Consider the following 18,178-nt stretch of genomic DNA (forward strand, 5'->3'; position numbering starts at 1 on the left):
AAATACATTTCCCCCGAAAATGCGACTTATACTCCAGTGCGACTTATATATGTTTTTTTCCTTCTTATTATGCATTTTCGGCCGGTGCGACTTATACTCCGGAGCGACTTATACTTCGAAAAATACGGTGTTAAAAAATAACTCAAAAGGGTACAAAAAACAGAAAACAACCCGAAGGCAAAACTTAGCGCAGGAAACAAAAGCTAACACTTAGCATAAACTATGGACAGGGCAAAAACTCTAACTGTGGCATGAACAAACAAAACTTACTTGGCTAGGCATGAAGCAAACAATCGCATGACACAAGCAAGGACGCCAGGACGACTATCTGGCAAAGACAGGCTTAAATAATAGTCTCTGATTAGAGCATGTGCGTGTCCCGAACACATGAGGCAGGTAAAACTAATCAGTCGCAATGGAAACTGAAACAATAAAGGATGCACAAAAACAGGAACTAATGGAGTCTTAAACTAACAGAAAATAACAAAAAACATGATCCAGACCACAGATCATGACATATGTAATGCTTTAAAAAGGCAAATGGATGGCACAAAAAGCCAAAAGGCTTGTTTCCATTGTGGTCAATTAAATATTCATCACATTTGATACATTCAATAATAAAAGATATATAACCTGTAACATGTATATTAAAAAAATCATGTTAAATTTTTTTATAAATTATGTACATATACACTGTATACATGTCGGGTGATTTGAAAACAATATATATAAAAAATGGGGGCGGGGGGGTATATCCACAATGTACACTTTAAGCGGATTTTGATATTTGTTATGAATTGAAATAAACCTCCATCATAAACCCTTAGCAGATTTTGGACGATAGGCACATTCCCTAAATGGATGCAGTTCCCAATTATAGGGTCAAAAGATGCAAGCTCCTGTCATGACCTGCATTACATTGGAATAAAACAAGTCAAAGTTTTATGATGGCAAAGTGTGTTGCATTGTGTGATTTTATTATAAAATCACGTCGGATAGGAATCGCTCGTTTAGTGAAGTGAGACTATTAAAATCATGGCATTAAAATTCAAAAAAATAAAGACAACTTCAGATTGTTTTCTTTGTCCTACTTTGGCCAAAAATAGAACAAACACATTCTGAAAATATTGCAATTAAAAATATGGAAAAAAATACCGGCAGCGGTAAAGTTTAAATCCATGAAGGAAAGAAGAAAGTGAATGAATGTTTATAACTGAATACATTTACATATGCATAAACATTTGGTTTTTTTGTATTATTTTTTTAATGAATTAAGTAATGTTTATGACAAACTTTTTCCAAAACACAATATAGAATGTGAGATATAACAAGATAATGCATACATTTATCATTTGTTTTCAAAACTTGCACCATTTTATTGTCGTCCTTATACACACACCATAATAATACTCGTATGTTTAATGCGCCGACAATCCATCAAGCGGTGAGGCTTCATAGCTTACCGAAGTCGTACTAAAAACATTTTGACAGATTTGTTGAGAAGCCGTGTGTAATGTTCTGTATTCTCAATGGAACATTTAAAGTTTTGCTGTTGTTTACTGCCATCATATTGCAGTCTACACGTGTCTCTTATGTGTGACTGCCATCTACTGGTCACACTTTTCATTACACCATGTACCAAATAAAATAGCTTCGAGGTCAGTAAGCACAACCAGAATTATGCCTTACATTAGGCGCACTGGGTTATAAAGTGCACTGTCGATTTTTGAGAAAATGAAAGGATTTTAAGTGCGCCTTGTCGTCGGAAAAATACGGTACCTATCCTGTGTTTCAAAAATGCCACCAGCGACAAATCTAGCGACTTTTCTGGTGTTATTGGAGAAGTTTGGAGACTCTTTATGAAAGCACATATTCCGCCGATGCCGCTATTTTTACTCGAACAGGACTTTTGAGCTCTTCAACAAATACTTTAATAAATATAAGGTAGCCACTGTCTTCTATCAAGCACCTCCTGATTATTACATTACTAACAACATGACCTGACAACAATTCACTTTTAGGGTTAACATATTATATTTTCACAGAGTTGTCATTTCAGCTTTTGGGATACTTAAAAAGGGAGAAGCAGATAATTCCCAGTAACTTATATCTTCTTTTCAATGTGTGTAGCTACAGAAAGTTTCACATCAAAGTACTGTTAAAAATCCAAACTTGGATAACCATTTAAATTCAATTGGCAAGAGCTACAAAGTGTTTGTGTGTGATTGTATTGAATCAACGCCAAACGTGACAGTGAAATTTCTATCACGAGAGCCTCAGACAGGGTGTGCAGTTTGACAGAAAAATGCAGGTTGGCATAAAGCAAGAACAAAAACAGATCACATGAAGAAAATAGCAGTAAATGTGGCTTTTTATGATACAAATGTCATGATGGACAAAGAACACTACGATTCACAAAGTAATTTTGAAATACCAATACATACTGTACATCAAAATGAAAATAACGATCTATATACAGTTGTGATCAAAAGTTTATATACACTAGTAAAGAACACAATGTCATGGCTGTCTTGAGTTTCCAATGATTTCTACAACTCTTATTTTTATATTCATGAAGTTTGGTTATTTTATGAATTTATTATAGGTGGCCAAACAGCTCAATTTTTGTTTCATCTGACATCACATGGACAAAGATAAGACCTTCTGGAGGAAAGTTCTGTGGACAGATGAAACAAAAATGGAGCTGCTTGGTGTCACGACGAGGAGTTTTACGCGGCTTACTGCGAGGATTGAAGCAAACGGACTACTCTGGACAAGGCGTGCAGGTAAAAACATGATTTAATCTCAAACTCAAAGTACTACAAAACAAAAAGGCGCACAATGCGAAGGCACAACTTAACGCAGGAAACAAAAGCTAAAACTTAGCATAAACTATGGACATGAAACAAAAAAACTTGCTAACTGTGGCATGAATAAACAAAACTTACTTTGACAAGGCATGGAACGAGCATCAAACTATGGCAAGGAAAGAGCATGAAACAATCAATGTACAGAACAATGTCGCCAGGACGACTAACTGGCAAAACAGTCTTAAATAATAGTCTCTGATTAGAGCAGGTGCGTGAATCGAACACATGAGACAGGTGAAACTAATCAGTCGTCATGGAAACTAAAACAAAAAGGAAGCACAAACGGGAACTATTGGAGTCTTAAACAGAAAATAACAAAAAACATGATCCAGACCACAGATCATGACACTTCGCCACAATACCCAGCAACATGTTTGGAGGAGAAAAGGTGAGGCCTTTAATCCCAGTAACACCACACCTACCGTCAAGCATAGTGGTGGTAGCATTATGGACCTGGTGCTTTACAGTGTAAATGGTACAATGAAAAAGGAGGATTCACTCCAAATTCTTCAGGACAAAATAAAATCATCAGCCCCGAGGTTGGGTCTTGGGCTTAGTTTGGTGTTCCAACAGGACAATGACCCCCAAACACACATCAAAGGTGGTAAAGGAATGCCTAAATCAGGCTAGAATTAAGGTTTTAGAATGTCCTTCCCAAGGTCCTGACTTAAACGTGTGGACAATGCTGAAGAAACAAGTCCATGTCAGAAAACCAACAAATCTAGCTGAACTGTGTCATGATCCGTGGTCCGGATCATGTTTTGTGTTTTCTGTTAGTTTTGGACTCCTTTAGTTCCTGTTTGTGCACCTCTAAGTTGGTCACCATGGCTACGTATTATTTTCACCTGCCTCTTGTGTTCGGGACGCTCACCTGTTCCTAATCAGAGACATTATTTAAGCCTGCCTTTGCCAGTCAGTCGGGCTGGCTTCTTTCTGTTACGGATGGGTTGCAGCATACTGCGCGGTTCGTTCTCCCGGGATGCAAACGGACGACTCCGGACAGGACTTGCAGGTAGGAACATGATTTCATCTTGAAAAACTCAAAAGAGGTACAAAAACAGAAAACAACCCGACAGGACAAGGTGTCGATCGCACTTGAAGCTAATTACTTAGCATGGGCTAGGAGGCAAGCAAAACTTACGTAACAGTAGCGTGAAGCAAACAATGGAGCCAGACCGACTGACTGGCAAAGGCAGGCTTAAATAATGTCTCTGATTAGGAACAGGTGAGCGTCCCGAACACAAGAGGCAGGTGAAAATAATACGTAGCCATGGTAACCAACTCAGAGGTGCACAAACAGGAACTAAAGGAGTCCAAAACTAAAAAAAATAAGAGTTGTAGAAAGTATTGGAAACTCAAGACAGCCATGACATTATGTTCTTTACAAGTGTATGTACACTTTAGCTGGCGACTGCAGTGTTTCCCATAAACTGCCAAGATACCTGTGGCGGTGGGGGCGTGGCTATGGGCGTGGTCACCATGATATCATCAAGTAATTTGCATAATTTACTACAATGATATGATTTTCTCTAAAAAGGCTAAAAAAATGTATACTTACTAATTAATAATAACAGTTTTGTTTTAAACGTCCATCCATCCATCCATCCATTTTACAATATAATTACAACACTTTATGTACATATTTATATACAGATTTGAACAATAAGTTATTCACTCAAATATATTTATTAATTGTGGTTCTTACAAAAAATATATCTTATAAAATATAAAAGCTAAAATGTCTCTTAAAGCTCTGCCCCTTGAATTAGTGCATACTAAATAATTTAACTTTAGCCTACTACTACAACCATATTATTTACCAGCAACATAAAGTGAAACAGAGGCAGAGGTGTCCTGCCACAGTCAGTAACAAATAAACAGAAAACAGTAGTGGTAAAATACAAATAAATAAGGCAACAAGAGAAGTATCCTACACTTCTCTTTTGTAAAGTAAATCTGAACAGCCTATATGGGCATCTACATCAACTATATGATTTGCCTGAGAAGCTGGACAGGACAAAAAAAAAAAAAAAAAAAAAAAAAAAAAATTATTTTAATTTGTTGCGGACGTAATTCTTTCGTTGCGGGCCGCTACAAATAAATGAATGTGTGGGAAACACTGGACTGTATACTAAAGCCAAGCAAGTAACAGACGGGTTGTATGTGGTAAGAGAGCAAGTTTAGTTCAATGGTTCATTATTCATACTGCCGGCCAAAAGCATCTTGGTTGCTATGAAAACGTCTGCGAGCAGTCGCCATTACCGGGCAACACATTGTGTTTTGGTCCAGATGGAAAACATCCTGCTAACATTGCATGATGTCAGGTGGGGCTCGCTGCCAGTTCTGACATCCGACACTTTGATTTAATGTACGACATTTTCACCCTCACACTACATATCCGTCCACACTTCACAGACACACACGCTTGCTGTTGCTATATTTCAGTCACCTTCTGCTTTTGATATGAAATATCAAAAAAGGAATACCACTATGTGATGCTAGATAGATATAAGTGGCAGTACTATTTTACCATAAGGCTATGTTTATAAAGTGTTTATGAATTGGTTGTTAATTAGTTAACTTTTTATAAGAGTGACTACAGTGTTTCCCACACATTCATTTATTTGTGGCGGCCCGCCACGAAAGAATTACGTCCGCCACAAATTAAAAAAATTTGTTTTTTTTTGTCCTGTCCAGCTTCTCAGGCAAATCATATAGTTGATGTAGATGCCCATATAGGCTGTTCAGATTTACGTTACAAAAGAGAAGTGTAGGATACTTCTCTTGTTGCCTTATTTGTATTTGACCACTACTGTTTTCTGTTTATTTGTTACTGACTGTGGCAGGACACCTCTGCCTCTGTTTCACTTTATGTTGCTGGTAAATAATATGGTTGTAGTAGTAGGCTAAAGTTAAATTATTTAGTATGCACTAATTAAAGGGGCAGAGCTTTAAGAGACATTTTAGCTTTTATATTTTATAAGATATATTTTTTGTAAGAACCACAATTAATAAATATATTTTAGTGAATAACTTATTGTTCAAATCTGTATATAAATATGTACATAAAGTGTTGTAATTATATTGTAAAATGGATGGATGGATGGATGGATGGACGTTTAAAACAAAACTGTTATTATTAATTAGTAAGTATACATTTTTTGAGCCTTTTTAGAGAAAATCATATCATTGTAGTAAATTATGCAAATTGCTCGATGATGCCATGGTGACCACGCCTATAGCCACGCCCCCACCGCCACAGGTATCTTGGCAGTTTATGGGAAACACTGGACTGCTTACCAAATAGCGATCTGTTGGCCCCTTCACTAATTATAAATGGTAGCAGATACATTTTAACTCATGGTAGCTTAATTTAGATCACATTTACATACACTATATTGCCAAAAGTATTTGGCCACCCATCCAAATGATGAGAATCAGGTGTCCTAATCACTTGGCCCGGCCACACAGGTGTATAAAATCAAGCACTTAGGCATGGAGACTGTTTCTACAAACATTTGTGAAAGAATGGGCCGCTCTCAGTGATTTCCAGCGTGGAACTGTCATAGGATGCCACCTAAAGTGACGAATCACGCTTTTCCATCCGGAAATCTGATGGACCGGTCTGGGTTTGGAGGTTGCCAGGAGAACGGTACATTTCGCACTGCATTGTGCTGAGCGTGAAATTTGGTGGAGGAGGAATTATGGTGTGGGGTTGTTTTTCAGGAGTTGGGCTTGCCCCCTTAGTTCCAGTGAAAGGAACTTTGAATGTTCCAGGATTCCAAAACATTTTGGACAATTCCATGTGGGAACAGTTTGGAGCGGGCCCCCTTCCTCTTCCAACATGACCGTGCACCAGTGCACAAAGCAAGGTCCATAAAGAAATGGATGAAAACAGTCTGGTGTGGATGAACTTGACTGGCCTGCACAGAGTCCTGACCTGAACCCGATAGAACACCTTTGGGATGAATTAGAACGGAGACTAAGAGCCAGGCCTTCTCGACCAACATCAGTGTGTGACCCCACCAATGCGCTTTTGGAAGAATGGTCGAAAATTCTTGTAACCACACTCTGCAACCTTGTGGACAGCCTTCCCAGAAGAGTTGAAGCTGTAATAGCTGCAACATCATATTGAACCCTATGGGTTAGGAATGGGATGGCACTTTAAGTTCATATGTGAGTCAAGGCAGGTTGCCAAATACTTTTGGCAATATAGTGGACAAGCGGTAAAAAATGGATGAATGGATGGATGTTTCATTGTAAAAAGATGATTGAATGAGCCTCTTTACCTCAGTGAACCCCCTCAGTCGAGCACAGAGAACAACCAGAGTCACTGCACTCTTGTTACTGACTTTACCACACAATGTTCCGCTTTGTTCTAGCGCTCCGTAATGTCAAATGTTCCCTTTCTCTACACATTTGTCTGGCGTTTCACTTTGGGGAAATTCGGGATTATGTTAGGGGTTGTGGAAGGTGAGAGTGTGTGTGTAATATTTATGTGTGTGTCAAGTGTGAATACAAACCAGCATATTATGCAGGGTGAAGCATCCTTAGGAGTTAGGGATTGACTTTAATCCAGGCCGTTCTCATTATAGCTTCTATCTATTTTTAGGAGTCCGATTGCTCACGCAGGTTTGCTGCGGGAATATTAGTAGTAGCTGTGCTTTGATGACAAGTGAAGTTTGATTTACAAATGACCAATAAAGTAATATTTGAGCTATTACTGGCGTTATACTGTATTATTTAAATATATTACTATTTAAACACAATCAACATTTGATACAGGATTTAGAAGTAGGGGGTCTTTGCTCCTTCCCGCCCTCACTGACTGACCGGTAATACATATGTAATTACGCATCTTTCTTACGCACTCAAACAAAAAAATTAATTACAAAAAATATTTTTACCAAATCGAAAACATAAATGCTATTTTTGTTCATGAATCCAAAAAAATGTTCAATTTTGTATGCATTTCCTAAAGTTTTAGTTGGGTTTTTGATAGCGTTTCAAATTCAATAGTGTGAGCTACGCGAGAAATGTTGTTATTGGTTAGTCTTGAATATGTTGTGGCTACTTCTTCCCTCGCCAGATTAGAGACACAGGGCCTGTACTACAAAGCGGGATTTCTGCTTATCCAGTATAAGTTTGAGGATAAAGTAAAGATACGCAGTACTAGGAAACAGGATACGTCGCCATGGTAATTTTATGTTCGGTGATGCTAATCCAGTGACTTGACAAATCAAGTTGTGGTCCAGCTGAATCTTACATTTTCAATGTGTGAGTTGAACATTATTTGACTTGTAAAAAAAAACGGCACGTTTTTTAAGTAGTTTTGTTTACCTTTTTTTTTTTCAATACATTTTTTGTTTGATTGCACAATAATACATAATTTCTTCATCATACTAATCAGGGATTTGCAGTTTTGTGACAACTGTCCTTGTAATTATTAGAGATGTCTAGGGATGATACTCGAACCCGGTTTTCCCGGTTGTTCGATAAGAAAAGAACCGAGTTCTCGGACTCGAATCCCTTTTTGAGAACCGGTACCCGTTATCGAGACCAATAGAGTAAAGAAAAAGAGTTGGTTCTTTATTCGAATCCCTCGGAACGAATCCCGTCCCGACCAGAAATGCTCCGTGGGACATCACAAGAAATGACGTCACGTAGCTCAGTCATTATGCGCAGATAGCGAAAGCAGGAAAAACAATGGACCGGAAAAAAGCGCTCCAAGGTGTAATAAAGTTCAAAACAAAAGGTATAATCCAATGAATAACTTTACTGAGAGATTTGAGCAGGGTACAAACACATGACGAACACTTTTACGACCAACCGGAAACATAGCAACCAGGCTAGCAACGCACCTCCTTTACGGCAGCTGTCGCAACGTTCTTAAAACAACCGCAGCACATACATATATATACAACATATATCTCCATTTTTTAACTTTTGTTTTTCTTTCCTTGTAAACAAAACAAAATCACACTGCATATGTGTTGTCTGTCTAATTATAAATAATGCAGAGGAGGCGTGTTGGCTGAGTTGTTGACGTTTACTTTCACAGCGTGCTCATAACCTCATTCTTATGTGACGACACGCAACACTTTTCGGGGCTACCGCGCATGCTCGTCACTCCCGTTGCATGCTGGGTAGTGTAGTTGTTATATTCCCTAGCTCATAACATCTTTCCCCCTATAAAGAAATAATGTTAACTCAATAAAGTGTATTTCTTTTTTTAGCTTTAACTTTTCATTTTTTAGCATTGTAACCACATTTGCAAACAACTTTTCTCTTCATAGAATTTTCTTTCAATAAAGAAATAAAGTGCAAAAATGTCAAAGCATTATAACAAACAGTTATGTCGAATAGCAGCAGAAGTGCACTTTTTGGAGAGCTGTATTATTTTCAGTTTTGTGCCCAAGGGACTGATTTTATTTAACACTATATTATTATTTATACACCTATAGTGATCACAGAGACAGGTTGTTTTTGTGGTACTGTATATATTTGTTTTTCTGAAAAATCCCACTTAATATACTTTGGGTAACAACAGTCAATATTTATTTATTTTTATTTTTTTTAGGGGGGTAACAGTCAATATTTATTTATTTATTAGATTAAATTGTTTTCTTATACAATAAAAGTGAGCTTTTGTTAAACCAATTATTGTGTGTTTTTTTCCATATACAACAACCTATCTGGACTCGATAAGAGAATCGATAAGGAATCGGTTCGATAAGAGGATTCGATAATAGGCTCAAACTCGATAATTTCTTATCAAACATCATCCCTAGAGATGTCCGATAATGGCTGAGGGATAGGGAGTTAGCGGGGGGGTGTATATTGTAGCGTCCCGGAAGAGTTAGTGCTGCAAGGGGTTCTGGGTATTTGTTCTGTTGTGTTTATGTTGTGTTACGGTGCGGATGTTCTCCCCAAATGTGTTTGTCATTCTTGTTTGGTGTGGGTTCACAGTGTGGCGCATATTTGTAACAGTGTTAAAGTTGTTTATACGGCTACCCTCAGTGTGACCTGTATGGCTGTTGACCAAGTATGCATTGCATTCACTTATGTGTGTGAAAAGCCGTAGATATTATGTGACTGGGCCGGCACGCAAAGGCAGGGTCTTTAAGGTTTATTGGCGCTCTGTACTTCTCCCTACGTCCGTGTACACAGCGGCGTTTTAGTCATAAATTTACTTTTTGAAACCGATAATTTCCGATATTACATTTTAAAGCATTCATCGGCCGATAATATCGGCAGTTCGATATTATCGGACATCTCTAATTAGCATATATTCTGCATATTCATTAAAACAGACGCGCTAAATGGATTGCGCTATTTTAGTTTTCGACTTAAGAGATTTAGTAAATTAGCTTTGCGTGTGCTATCAAGTTTGCACATACAGGCAAACCTTTAGGAGATCAGGCCCATAATCTCTGCAAACGTTGCCTGACTGTCTCTACACGGCGTTTAAATATTTAAGTGATTGGGACTCGGGCTTGACTGTATTTCTGTCTGCAACTTTGAATGTTGCTCCCTCGCATCAAAACCAGAAACGCCATATCATTTATTTATACTAGCCGACGCGCCCTAATGAAACAAAATGTGTTTTGAGACATCTTGTATAACGTAGATTTCAATCCCACCCACTTGTCAGTTACGGTCTAATGGAATATTCACTGAGTTGTGCGTATTTACAGCCTCCAGTGCACTTCCTATTTGACGGCTAAATTCCAGCCATTAGTGTTGAAGCCGCTCCAATCCCAGGTGGTCAATTTGCTGATGTTCATGTATATTAGATGAGAAATGCTGTAAGTACGTTACTGCCTCGCAGCTGCTCAAGCAATCTTCATTTTTAATGTATTACTAACAATAATAACTGACAATCAACGGTTAGTTCCAGTTGCATCTACTATACATTTAGGAGGAGGAGTGAATATATGACTGCATCCGACCACAGTTTCATCTTCATTTAACTTATGTTTGCTTTTAATACAAACATTTTTCACACTAATGCAGAGTTATGGACTTACAGTACAAACACGGAGAAGTTTTTGTCGCTCTTTACACCCACAGTTGGTTGGTTGGCTGAAGTTTATTTTAAACATGTATACAGTTTTAATTAGGCTTGTAAGGTATACCACTACTAGTATAGTACCGCGATACTAATGAATCATATTCGGTACTATACCGCCTCCAAAAAGCACCGGTGCCCCACCCCTCGTCATCATCACGTCGTGACTTTGCTGGTTTTACGAGCAGAGGAGCATGTTCGGCAGCGCACAATCACGGAGTACTTACAGGCAGACACAGTGTGTAGACAGAAAAGGGAGAATGGACAAATTTTGGCTTAAAAAGTAAAGATAAAGGTGAAGTTATAACACTAAAACGCCCTCAGGAAGAGGTGCTTTAAGACATGGCTAACTAGCTAGCAGCTATAGTCCTTTCGCAGTCTGCAGTGTTTTTGCTACTTCTAAATCACTAATCCTCGTCTCCATGGCAACAAATAAACTAAGTTTCTTACAAGTATCATTATCACTGTAGGACGAGGAATAGCTAAACATGCTTCACTACACACCGTAGGTCACAATGTAAACAAACGTCATTGGTGGATCTACACCTAACATCCACTGTAATGATACCAAGTACAGGAGTGTATCTAGTCAATACTACGATGATAGCATCGATATTTTTCTCTTCTTTCGTTTAAAAAAAAATTATATTATGTTTATAAACTCAGGAAATATGTCCCCGGACACATGAGGACTTTGAATATGACCAATGTATGATCCTGTAACTACTTGGTATCGGATTGATATCCACATTTGTGGTATCATCCAAAACTAATGTAAAGTATCAAACAACAGAAGAATAAGTGATTATTACATTTTAACAGAAGTGCAGATAGAACATGTTGAAAGAGAAAGTAAGCAGATATTAACAGTAAATGAACAAGTAGGTTAATAATTCATTTTCTATCACTTGTCCTTTATAATGTAGACAAAATAATAGGTGTATAAATGACACAATATGTTACTGCATACGTCAACAGACTAATTAGGAGTCTTTGTTTGTTTACTTACTACTAAAAGACAAGTTGTCTAGTATGTTCACTATTTTATTTAAGGACTAAATTGCAATAATAAACATATGTTTAATGTACCCTAAGATTTTTTGTTAAAATAAAGCCAATAATGCCATGTTTGTGGTCCCCTTTATTTAGAAAAGTATCGAAAAGTACCGAAATACATTTTGTTACCCATACCAAAATATTGATATCGGGACAACAGTAGTCCAACATTAGGGCGGACACTCTTAACCACTATAATTCGGCTTTTTTATGAAAATAGACCCGCTCAGGTACGTCCCATTGTCCGAAAAATACGGTAATTGCAATGGCTATCACATACTTTATCGTTAAAATCGGCCGATACCGATCGGTGTTACGTCGATCGGCACGTCCCCCTACTCAGTGGCCTAGTCGCTAGAGTGTCCGCCCTGCGATCGGTAGGTTGTGAGTTCAAACCCCGGCCGAGTCATACCAAAGACTATAAAAATGGGAGCCATTACCTCCCTGCTTGGCACTCAGCATCAAGGGTTGGAATTGGGGGTTAAATCACCAAAAATGATTCCCGGGCGTGGCCACCGCCGCTGCTCACTGCTCCCCTCACCTCCCAGGGGGTGATCAAAGGTGATGGGTCAAATGCAGAGAATAATTTCGCCACACCTAGTGTGTGTGTGACAATCATTGGTACTTTAACTTTAACTTAACTAATATCTGTCACACCGCGGTGAGGGATGTCTTGTCTTAGTTTCTTCTGTCTTGTGAAGTGCATGTTTTACTTTGAAAAGTAACTCCTCTCGTGTCAGATCACTTGCCCTTCCTTTGGTGTCATCAGTCTGACGCCATCCCTCACCCCTGATTGTTTCCACCTGTTTCCTATTACCCTCATGTGTTTTATAAGCCCAAGCCTCCCCTTGTTCTGTGCCAGATTGTCTCGTGTATTCGTGCCTCTCTAGCGCCATGTCCATGCCTTGCCTCGTCTTGTGTTTATATGCCTTGATCCTGAATTCCTTCGTTGCTAATTTGCGTTTCCCTTTTTCCCTCCTCGGCAGAGGGATTTTTTGTTATTTAGTTTATTCAGCCGAAGTGGTGAGTTATCAGTTTTTTCTTTCATTCTTTCCTCAAATTTTTGAGTGATATTTTTTGTTCAACTTTATTAGATTAAATAAGTGTAGAATTTTTCATAGCCATCGTTTCTTCCTCCTGTTGGGGCGTTTTGTGTTAATAAATTTTATAGCATATACGGCGCCACATACAGTTTGTCTTTGTTTTTGTGTTTTCCTCCTTTCGGAGTGATTTTCGGTTGTTCCTATTTTTTGGAACCTTTTTCGCCGACTAGTTTTTGTTAATATAGATATTGTATTACCCTGACTGGAGGTGAAAGGAAGTTGTCGAAATAAAAGCCTTTCAAAGTATTCCCTACTTTGCATCTGAGTCTTATCCTTTTGACCAAGCCTGACATTATCGTCAATATCGCACAACCCTTATTGTTCGTACAGATGCTTTAAAACCGGCGAGTTATAAACTATATTAAAATATATGTGATATAAATCGAGAACGGATTATACGAAAACAATGAATCGTGATCTTTTTTTTAATATTGCCATATCGCTCAGCCCTATGTAGTACCGTATTTTTCGGACTATAAGTCGCAGTTTTTTTCATAGTTTGGCCGGGGGTGCGACTTATACTCAGGAGCGACTTATGTGTGAAATTATTAACACATTACCGTAAAACATTGCCGTTGTTAGGCCTATTTTAGGGGGGCTCAAGCCCCCCTAAAATGTTCTTAAGCCCCCTTAAATAATTTGGTGTTAAAAAATAAATAAATCTATTTTTTTTTTTTTTATACAAATAAATGCCGACATATTCATTATAAAGTGGCCCGAAAATGAGTTTAAATAAATAATCATATAACCTGTCATTATTCCCTCAGTTTCCCCTCACTTCATAGTGTAAGGTAGAGAGCCTCTTTAGTGCGTCGGTATCCAATCCATTCCACTTGTTCATATAGAAAATGCCCACATCACTCAAAATCCAGTCCGCATTTTTTCTGCGACCTTGCTTGCGGTCCTGCGGGTGTACGAAGCACATTAGCACACAGCACTGCAGAACAAGAACATTGTGTCTGCAATTGTAAATATTTTAGTTTTTAAGTTTTGTGTTTCTTGTAGAATCTATATAAAGTAATATACACTAGCCTATTGTTAAAATAATGAAAAAAAACATCATTAAATATATTTGCTTTATTGTATTGTTACATTAATAGCTGTTGTATTATTATAGGATGGCTTGTTAAACATTTCATAGGATTTTCAGAGGGTGGAAAAACCAAGACATTTAATATAAAATGTAAAATGAATAAATACATAAAAAGAAAAAGAAAAAAAAATGGTTAAAAGCCATCGTCCCGGGGAGCATTTAATTTCGTCCCGTGCATTTTTTTTTACCGTCCCCGGGACGACGGGACTACGTTAATCCCAAACCCTGGAAGTTACATTTTATTGTTTGCATTATTTGTTTCAGCATTGCACTTTGAAGATGGTCCCTCAGCTCTTTGACAGCTTTGGCTCTTTTTCAGATCAGCATAAGTCTTTCTTATTTACAGTATATATAAAAGTTTCTCATTTCTATTCAGACTTCCATATATATTTAATTTCCTTAACAGCTTGCCATAATATATATATATATAAATATATTATATACAAACCAAATTATCCCGATCCAGATATTACTTTAATTCAAGTAATTAAGTAATATTTCCAGGGCTTGAATTTACAACCATTTTAGTCACATATGTGCCCAAAATGTAATCTGTGCAATTTCAAAATATTTGGGAACAAACATTTATTGTATTGTGAGCAAAAGTCGTAGCATTAGCCTCTTTGTTGTGAATTAATAACACGTGACTTTCATTGTGTTTCAGTGTATCTTGAAAATGTCACTGTGCCATCCCATGTTTGTTGTTGTACTGAACACAGATTGAAAATAAACCCACTGAAATAATAATAATAATGAATAATTTCTAAGTCTTTGTTAGCCATTTGTGAAGTTTTGCGCTCGTGCGCTATGTTCGCTCGCATCTTGTGCATCTCCTGGGGGCTAAGCCCCCCCCCTGTCCTTAAAAGCTAATGACGCCCCTGCCGTAAAATATCAAATAACATTATTTAGCTCATTCACGACTAGACGTATAAGATTTCATGGGATTTAGCGATTAGGAGTGACAGATTGTTTGGTAAACGTATAACATGTTCTATATGTTATAGTTATTTGAATGACTCTTACCATAATATGTGACGTTAACATACCAGCCACGTTCTCAGTTGGTTATTTATGCCTCATATAACGTACACTTATTCAGCCTGTTGTTCACTATTCTTTATTTATTTTAAATTGCCTTTCAAATGTCTATTCTTGGTGTTGGCTTTTATCAAATACATTCCCCCAAAAAATGCGACTTATACTCCAGTGCGACTTATATATGTTTTTTCCCTTCTTTATTATGCATTTTCGGCCGGTGCGACTTATACTCCGGAGCGACTTATACTCCGGTACAACAATACACATATTATTCTTCCGCATATATTGCCATACTACGAAAAATAAGATCCCGTTAGCTGCATCCGTGAGTTTAACGCGTCCAAGCAGGTACATCCTTTCTTCAAGTGAGAGACAATCATGGAAGGAAACACAAGTCCCCTCCCTTCCCCCCCCTTCCACTCCCTCCTCCCTGCTCACTACACGTCCATTCTTCATGCCCCCACTGTGATTTGAGGATATAACTCCACGATATGTTCCATATTTTGAATGGCCCTGACGTGTTTGATCATTGAAATGGCAACTAAGCCTAAGCTGACAAAGAGAAGAGTGCATTTAAACCTGCATGACATTGATTGTCCCATCCCTGTAAGTCAGTGGGAAGGGAAAAGGTTCAGCAAAAAAAAATACAACGACTAGCCGCATGTCAAATCCTGTAAGACAGTGGAAAGGGGAAAAGGTTCCTAACCGCATGGAAGGACATTTTTTAACGCCATGACTTCCTGTACGTACGTACACACACACACACACACACACACACACACACACACACACACACACACACACACACACACACACACACACACACACACACACACACATACACACACACTCACCGTGATGCGAGGGATGTTCTTCTTGCCCTGGTAGCCGGACATCTTGGACCGTTATATGAACGCCGACGGATTAAGGGCGGGAAAGAAGAATTTAAAAAAAAGAGCGGGATGGTTTGTTCCTCACGCTAAGCGAAGCTCCCCCACCGACAGCGCGCACACACACACACAAAAAAGGACGGGTAAAAAACGTCGCTGCGCGTCAGGATGGAGTCTTTGGCAGCCTCCTGGTCTCCGCCGATGCACCGAGTCTTTCCGAAGCAAACACGAAGGGGGAGGGGCCGAGCCGAGCCTCTTCCCCGCCCGAAGAGAAGAAGACGACGGCGCATGCGCGAGGCCTCGCCCTGCTTCCATTGACAGCAGTGCTTTTTTTTTTTTTTTTTTTTTTTTTTTTTTTTTTTTTTTTTTAAATGGCATCAATTACGATTAGACTGCATGGATCTGATGGACAAACGCAAGAGTCTGCGGCATTTTGTATTACAAATATTTTTTTTTAAAAATATTGGATTGGAACAGCTGAAAATGCATCGATTAAGGGCAACAAAAGCTATCTCCATACTGTACATTCCCTCTATAAAAATGAAATTATATTTTCTCTGTGTGTATTGAGCACTACCCCAATTTTTCACATTAAATATGCAAACTCCAGACTGCCACAGGACAAAAAAAAAAAAGGATTTACAATGTAATTAGTTAACCTTATTAGATTAAATGGGGGAATCAATCACTGCTAAGACAAGCAAATGCACTGTTATGATTATGTTTTGTTTTTTTACGATGGGTAGAAGGGAGCATTTTAACACAATCTAATGACAACACAATAATACAACAAGATACGCTATATTGCCAAAAGTATTTGGTCACCTGCCTTGCCTCACATATGAACTTAAAGTGCCATCCCATTCCTAACCCATAGTGTTCAAAATGACGTGGGTCCACTTTTTGCAGCTATTACAGCTTCAACTCTTCTGGGAAGGCTGTCCACAAGGTTGCGGAGGGTGTTTATACAAATTTTCCACCATGTTGGTCGAGAAGGCCTGGCTCTAATTCATCCCAAAGGTGTTCTATCGGGTTAAGGTCAGGACTCTGTGCAGGCCAGTCAAGTTCGTCCACACCAGACTCGGTCATCCGTGTCTTTATGGACCAGGCTTTGGTGCACTGGTGCACAGTCATGTTGGAAGAGGAAGGGGCCCAGCTCCAAACTGTTCCCACAAGGTTGGGAGCATGGAATTGTCCAAAAATGTTTTGGTATCCCGGAGCATTCAAAGTTCCTTTCACTGGAACTAAGGGGCCAAGCCTAACGCCTGAAAAACAACCATAATTCCGCCTCCACCAAATTTTACACTCGGAACAATGCAGTCCGAAATGTAGCGTTCTCCTGGCGACCTCCAAACCCAGACTGGTCCATCAGATTGCCAGATGGAAAAGCGTGACTCATCAGTCCAGAGAAGGCGTCTCCACTGCTCTAGAGTCCAGTGGTGATGTCCTTTACACCACTGCATCCCACGCTTTGCATTGGACTTGGTGATGTATGGTTTAGATGCAGCTGCTCGGCCATGGAAACCCATTCCATGAAGCTCTCTGCGTACTGTACGTGGGCTAATTGGAAGGTCACATGAAGTTTGGAGCTCTGTAGCAACTGACTGTGCAGAAAGTCTTTGCACTATGCTGACCCTCTCTGTCAGTTTACGTGGCCTACCGCTTGGTGGCTGAGTTGCTGTTGTTCCCAAACTCTTCCATTTTCTTATAATAAAGCCGAGAGTTGACTTTGGAATATTTAGGAGCGAGGACATTTCACGAATTTCATGAACCTCACTGCACGTCACTGGTGTATATATATATATATATATATATATATATATGTATATATATTAGGGCTGCAACAACTAATCGATTAAATCGATTAAAATCGATTATAAAAATAGTTGCCGATTAATTTAGTCATCGATTCGTTGGATCTATGCTATGCGCATGTGCAGAAGCTTTTTTTAAAAAAATTTTAAATAAACCTTTATTTATAAACTGCAACATGTACAAACAGCTGAGAAACAATAATCAAAATAAGTATGGTGCCAGTATGCTGTTTTTTTCAATAA

At 38.6% G+C, this 18,178-nt stretch overlaps 1 protein-coding gene across 2 annotated transcripts in view; it reads right to left on the reverse strand.

Moving 5' to 3' along the window:
* LOC133638763 (dihydropyrimidinase-related protein 2) overlaps window positions 1-18,178 on the reverse strand; it is a 66,270-nt gene that overhangs the window by 41,440 nt on the left and 6,652 nt on the right. Inside the window, exon 1 of one of the 2 annotated variants that reach the window (XM_062031694.1) lies at window positions 16,086-16,363. The exons of the other annotated variant lie outside the window; for it this stretch is intronic. Within the exon in view, the coding sequence (XP_061887678.1) occupies window positions 16,086-16,127 (42 nt within the window). The 5' untranslated portion in view covers window positions 16,128-16,363. Of the gene's footprint in view, window positions 1-16,085; window positions 16,364-18,178 lie in introns of those variants that run through there. 2 annotated transcript variants of the gene reach the window in all.

This window comes from Entelurus aequoreus, linkage group LG21 (assembly GCF_033978785.1).
Source record: "Entelurus aequoreus isolate RoL-2023_Sb linkage group LG21, RoL_Eaeq_v1.1, whole genome shotgun sequence".
Taxonomy (NCBI): Eukaryota; Metazoa; Chordata; class Actinopteri; order Syngnathiformes; family Syngnathidae; genus Entelurus; species Entelurus aequoreus.